Source organism: Tribolium madens, unplaced genomic scaffold, assembly GCF_015345945.1.
Source record: "Tribolium madens isolate multiple individuals breed KSU strain unplaced genomic scaffold, Tmad_KSU_1.1 Scaffold_11;HRSCAF=98;Tcas5.2_LG3b, whole genome shotgun sequence".
NCBI lineage: Eukaryota > Metazoa > Arthropoda > Insecta > Coleoptera > Tenebrionidae > Tribolium > Tribolium madens.
In genome coordinates this window covers 6,728,053-6,735,250 of record NW_025400975.1, presented here as the reverse complement: position 1 = coordinate 6,735,250, position 7,198 = coordinate 6,728,053, and the positions used below count along the sequence as shown (strand labels likewise).

The 7,198-nt window shown below is 27.8% G+C and overlaps 1 protein-coding gene across 1 annotated transcript in view; it reads left to right on the top strand.

Annotated features, from left to right (window-relative positions):
* LOC123004154 (angiopoietin-4) overlaps positions 1-7,198 on the top strand; it is a 68,690-nt gene that overhangs the window by 42,036 nt on the left and 19,456 nt on the right. The window contains exon 3 of the mRNA XM_044397276.1: positions 5,752-5,883. Within this exon, the coding sequence (XP_044253211.1) occupies positions 5,752-5,883 (132 nt within the window). The remainder of the gene's footprint in view (positions 1-5,751; positions 5,884-7,198) is intronic.

Below are 7,198 nucleotides of genomic sequence, written 5' to 3'. Positions count from 1 at the left end.
AATATAAAATACCAGGAACATGGAAAAATGTTTAAAAAACTCTATCTTGACATTTATTTTTTGACATTTGACATTTTTTTATGTCTATAATGAAATTATGTTATTATCATCTTGTATTGCTTTTTATAATTATTTACTAAAAGTATAAAAATTTTGACTATGAAAGTCACAAATAACATTAAACAGAGTTACAATTTAGGATACAGCTTCCTTGTTTCCTCTTTTAATAGCCTGTAAATAAAAGTCACCAATTGTGTTATTTTTAGATTTTATAATCATTTAAGCACTTTTAATTATGTTATTTGGGTCAAAAATAACAAAAATGTACTAACAAAAAATTTACGATTTTTTTCAAAAACTTCTTTGTAAAAAACATCATATTTATCAAAAATTATAAATTGTTGACAAAACGTTGAACCACGTATCGCGAAAACGGTCTATATTTTTCTCAAAAAAATTACTTCTTTTTTTAACTATTTTGCGTATTTTTTATTATTGATTATTATTTTCTTTATAAAATTTTTTCTCCACTTTTTCTCATTTTGTTTAAGTGATTGGTTTTGTATAAACTTGTTTTGCAAAATTTTGTCACAAATTCACCAAAGAATCACCGGAAATTACATTATTTTAGCTTGCTTTTTTTCAAGCTTSTTAAACATAACTTTTTTTTTAGATAAAAAGTTTGAAACTTTGAACCTCATTTTTGCAAAATCGGGCTATATTTTCTACTCAAAACATCACTATTTTAGGAGATTTTGCTTAATAATAATGCTTAATAGTAACCTGTAGCAAAAAAACTTGGAAAATTATTTTTTTTTCAACAGAAATCAATAGTCAAAGTCCAAAATAAACTCGCATAACTTCGAAATTTATATAGATAGAAATTTTTTAACCTTTTTTCCATGTGTCTGATATCTTACCTTACATGGTATTTTGCTTTTATTTCTCGCATTTTATAATGCATCTGGATCGATCAAAGTTTTCAATTTTTTGATTTTTGTCAAAGTTTATTAATAGCCCTTTGTGTTTGTTATTGTTGGAAAGCACATTCAATTTCCTATCTTTTAAAAATAAAGATTATTTTTCTACAATAAATATTTACTGAGAAAATTGTTAAACTAAACAAAATTTATATTTTACTACAACTTCTAAACAATTAAGATTTTGCGGTTTTCCTGACACTAATCGATTCTCTGGAACATTTAATAATTTTTAATAGTTTTATATATTTTTTAATAGTWATTTATATATCAAGGGAATAAAGAACCATTTTAATTTCGAAAAAATAAAGTACCAAAAAAGTCCAAAAAGTCTATGTTTTTGTTATTTGTTTCCATATTAGATTTTTGTGATATGCAAATTTTTCTGTTTTTGCTAAATTTATGAAATGTTCTTAATTGTTTTTGTTTTTTTTACTTTCAATAAATATTTACACAAAAATCTATAATTTTATTTTTGGATTTGTTTTTTAAACAAATTGAACAAGGGTGCGTTTGAGTTTCTTTGAATTAACACTTTAGTTTATTTATTTTAAAACCAAATAAGAAAATTTAAACAAATGTTGGCACAATTGTGATGTCAGCTTCATTAAATCCGATGAGTTTGATGCATGTTATTCCGAATTTGTGGRTTGTAAATTGCCCTGTTTTATTTTTTCCGCTTGAACTCGATTCGCGATATTATGACCGTAAAAATATGAGATAATTATTAATATGTGACATAACACGGGTAAACTAGGCGAAACAGGTTCAATAATTTATTAAATTTCTTAAGTAGCGTCGGAGCTGTCACGACATTTGTCAACGAAACGGACATTTCCAACGGATTTAATTATATAAAAACACAGACATAATTATTTTATGAGCTGTAAATCTACCGAGATGTGGGACAGAAGTAAGATTCCTTATTAATGAAAGTTATTATGTCAGTGAGAAGTCTAGACAAACTTTTTGAATAATTTTGCTGCAAAAGTTGAAAAAAATCGTACACATCTTTCGGAAAAAACTAATTATAATTCTAATTAAGTAAAGTCACTGCCTAACAGATCGCTTTACTAATTAACTTTCATTTATAACCAGTTTTACTACAAGTGTATCACCGAATCAATCACAATTAAATTAACTTGTTTCTATAATTATAAGTTTTGATCGGTTTGGGAGATTTTCGTTTGCTTAATTAATTCGGGTTTTAAAATCAATTACTGTCAATTTTTTGCGTTTCACGCCTACATCCCAGCCAAATTTATTTTTTCCTATTCTAGACGAGATTTATCACACTGAAAATTTACGACGTTAAATGTCAATTTCCGATCAATTTCTCGATGATTTATCTCCGACACCAATTATCAATTTCCATTGTAAAGGTCATGCACATTTTCGCGCAAAATTTATTAGAATAAATTGGTCCTCAATTGCGCAATTCCAAATAAATTTCTCGCGTTGACGTGAAAGTCAAAACGCAAAAATACGTGCTTTAATTAAAAGATACATTGCGATCGATTGAGTTTACTTTCGAGAGAGGACTGGTTGGCTTTTTGCGAGATAAGTGGACTTGAGCGAAAATTAAAAGCGTGATTTATCAGATGCCGGTTATTGGTTTTTTAATAGGTCACCGATTAAGAGGAAACTGACACAAAAAAAATTAATAATTACAAAAATATTACAAGTTGAAGAAAATTCTTAATTAAATGAAAGAAAACTGACAAATAATAATATAACAAATAGACTCAAAAAATGGGCTAATTTTGACACTAGACATTAGATTGTATTTCAAATCAGTATTTTCTATTATTTTTTTCAAAATTTTGTTTTCTAGTGTTATTTTAAATGGGAAAAACACGGTCTGAATTCCGCTATTTCAGCCAATTTAAAGTATTTCAGCTCGTTTTTATGAAAATCGTGGCTAAAAACTGATTTATTTCAAGAAATTTAGTTTGCTTTAAGCCAAAAACGTACTTATTTGAAGATGTTTTGTCAAAACAGGCWAGAAAATTGACGTTTTAAGTTTGAATATTTCATGCATTTTCAAGTAATTCAGCTCGTTTTTGATCCAAAAATTCACTTATTTTGGAAAATCTTGTCATAACATACCCAAATATCACTGAATTAGGTGAAATACTAAGTAAATTCTTAATTAAACGAAAGAATACTGACAAATAATGATATAAAAATTAGGCTCAAAAAAATGAACTAGACCTGAAGAACACTTTGTTGAAACACCCTGTATTTCAGTATTTTCTATTATTTTTTTCAAAATTTTGTTTTCTATTGTTATTTTAAATGGGAAAAACACATTCTGAAATCCGTTATTTCAGCCAATTTACAGCATTTCAGCTCGCTTTTAAGAAAATCGTGGGCTAAAAACAGATTTATTTCAAGAAATTTAGTTTGTTTTTAAGCCAAAAATTTACTTATTTTAAGAGATTTTGTCAAAGCAGGCTAAAAAATTTACGTGTAAGTCTGAATATTTCAGGCATTTCCAGGTAATTCAGCTCGTTTTTGGGAAATTTTGTCGTAACATACCCAAATATCACTGAATTAGGTGAAATACAAAATACTAAATAAATTCTTAATTAAACGAAAAAAAACTGACAAATAATAATATAAAAATTAGACTCAAAAAAGGGACTAGACCTGAGAAACACTTTGTTAAAACGCCCTGTATTTCAAATCTGTATTTTCAATTATTTTTTTCAAAATTTTGTTTTTTATTGTTATTTTAAATTATTTCAGCCAATTTAAAGCATTTCAAGAAAATCGTGGACCAAAAACAGATTTATTTCAAGAAATTTAGTTTGCTTTTATGCCAAAAAAAAAAAAAGATTTTGTCAAAACAGGCTAGAAAATTGACGTTTAAGTCTGAATATTTCAGGCATTTCCAAATAATTCAGCTCGTTTCTGATCCAGAAATTCACTTATTTTGGAAAATCTTGTCATAACAAACCCAAATATCACTAAATAGTAAATACTAAATATTTAAGTCAATTCGTAATGATTGAACTAGTTTTTAGACCGAACTTGCTTACTTTACTAGATTTAATCTGAAGCTGATTTAATTTTAAGCATTTAACCTTGTTTTTGAGCTGAAAAGTCACTTCATATTTTAAATTTTTTTGCTGAAACAGTTTAAAAAATCGGGAGCAAAAACTCAGGTAGTTATTTCAGAAGATATTTAAAAAGCTAGCTGAAATATTGTCGAATTAGGCATAAATTACCTTATTTTAACCAATTCAGTGTGTTTTTCACCAAAAACGTATTTATTTTAAGAGATTTTGTCAAAACAGACAAAAAAAATCGACGTTTTAGGTCTAACTATTACGATATTTCAGCCATTTCTAAGTAATTGAGCTCGTTTTTGATCCCAAAATTAATTTTTTTTTAATTTTATTAAAATAAACACAAATATCGCTAAATTAGATAAACTAGCCAATTTTTGTAGTGATTTGAACCAAACGTATCTACTTAAAGAATTTTTTTCTGAATTCAGTGAGAAAAGGTACTTTTTTCAGGAGATATTTGCAAAGCTAGCTGAAATATTGTCAAATTGGGCCTGAATTACATTATTTTAACCAACTCAATTTGTTTTTCAGCCAAAAACTTACTTATTTTAAAAGATTTTGTCAAAACAGACTAAAAAATCGACGTTWTAGGTCCGAATATTTTAGATATTTCAACCATTTCCAAGTAATTGAGCTCGTTTTTGATCCAGAAATGCATTTATTTTGAAAATTTTTATCAAAATAAACCCAAATATCGCTAAATTAGATGAACTACTAGCCAATTTTTGTAGTGATTTAGCTGATTTTTGGACTAAACGGATCTATTTTAAGAAATTTTCTAAATCCGGTTAGAAAATTGTAATTTTAGGTTTGAACTATTTCAGCTAATTTAGCTTGTTTTTGAGCTAAAAATTCACTTCTTATATAATTGAAATTTTTTGTTGAAACAGTTTAAAAAATCGTGGGCAAAAAGTTAAGTTACTTATTATTTTAGGAGATATTTACAACGCTAGCTGAAATATTGTGAAATTGGGTCTGAATTACATGATTTCACGCAATTCGAAAATCTTAGTTTGTTTTTCAGACAAAAACTTACTCGTTTTGAGAGATTTTGTCAAAACAGATAGCAAATCGGCATTTTAAGTTTGAATTTTACGCTATTTCAGGTATTTACAAGTAATTCAGCTCGAAAATTTTAGCAAAATAAACCCAAATATCGCTGAATTAGGTGAATTACTCGTGAATTCGTATAGTGAACAGAAAAGGTACTTATTTCAGGAGATATTTGCAAAACTAGGGTCTGAATTATATTGTTTCAGCTAATTCGAAAATCTTAGTTTGTTTTTCAAACAGAAAACAATTTAATGGAATTTTTCAAGTAAAAATAATAAATAAACTAAGGTCATTTTTTATGTAGTTTCAATGAAAATAATACAATGTGGGCTTGAAATTATTAAAGGTTAAATACTATTATTATAGGACTATCATTACCAAATGACGCCAATAAAATTTATCACATTTATAAATCATAGCCCACTTATTGCTATTTTTACAATTTTCAAGACCATCTCATTGTTTCAGAATGGTTCACCTTTCTAATTTGTTTTTTTTTTAATTTCAGTACAAAATGTAAATTTTTTATTGTTTATGTCATCGCTTTTTTACAACATTATAATTTCATACTTTCGCAAAGCACTTAACTCACTTTTTGCTAAAATTACAGACATTTAATTCAAATCACCCTCTATTTCTAGGGTTACTCTTGCGTGGACCTCCTCAATGCTGGCATGCGTGATTCCGGCGTTTACTACTTGCAAATCCGTGGTACCACTTATTGGTTCTTGAAGGTGTATTGTGAACAAGAAATCGCCGATGGTGGATGGACGGTAAGAAAACTTCATGTTTTTTATTATTTCTTTCTAGGAAATTTCTTGCAACGAACTATTTAAGAGGAAAATTATCACCCATCTATATTATAATGTAATTAAATTTCATGCTGGGATAAACTCGAAGTTTACGAGGAGATATCTGACAGATAATAAGACGCTGCATGTAATAATGGTAATAATAACGGGCGATTCTGACATTCCTGAAACGTGAAAAGCCTTGTAATGGGATGGGAAAATTGGGCAATTTTGTATAGTTTGAAATTGTTCGATAAAAGTAGAAACGAAGGCTTGAGAGGCTCAAAGCTGCTTTAAAAACAAAACCTCAATAAGAAGTGACAAATTGTAATTCCTATTTCCTATTGCCAAAAATCCGTCGTTTTTGCTCTATTTCAGCCAATTCCAAAAAAACATAAAAAATGTCGTAATTTGTATTTCATTTCTGGCTATTTGGATTAATTTCATTTAATTTCGGCCACTAATTTTGCAGTTTTTCAGACAATTTTAAGCGATTTTACTTCTTCTTCAACCATCAACTTAATTAACTCAAGCGGTTTTGGCCTGAAAATCGTCGTTTTACGCAATTGCAGCCAATTTTCAGCAATTACGCTCGTTTTTGAGCCAGCAAATTTGGCCAGAAAATCGTTATTTTGAGAGCATTATTCCATTTCAGACAATTTCTTACCAAATTTTTTTTTTAACAAAAATACCAAAAATAATAATTTTTTACATAAATAGGTGATTTTTGGGCCTATCTAACCTAGTTAAGTTAGATTTTTTCAAAAAACTATGATTTCCTATTATCTGAACTAATCTCATTTAATTTCAACAAAAGTTTAAAAAAACTTGCAGTTTTTCAGACAATTTCGAGCGATTTTGCTTGTTTTTCAGCCATAAACTCAATCAACTCAAGAGGTTTTAGCCTGAAAATCGTCATTTTAGGTCGGAATTATGCAATTGCAGCCAATTTTTAGTAATTACGCTCGTTTTTGTGCCAGCAAAATTGGACAGAAAATGGTTATTTTGAGAGCATTATTCCATTTCAGACAATTTTCAGCAATTCAGCTCTTTTTAAAAATTTAAAATATTTTGCTGAAACTCTTTCGATCACTTTAAGTGACGTCTGAGCCAGACACCGATTTAATTTAGCAAGAAAATCGTCAATTTTTATCAATTTTGAAAAACAAGAGTTAAAAATTCGTAACAAAAACTTTTTCCGCTTGCATTTACAGAGTAATAAAGCACTTTACGTATTTAAATTTTTACCAAAAAATATGAGTTTTTTACTAGAAACCGGGTTTAAACATAATTATCG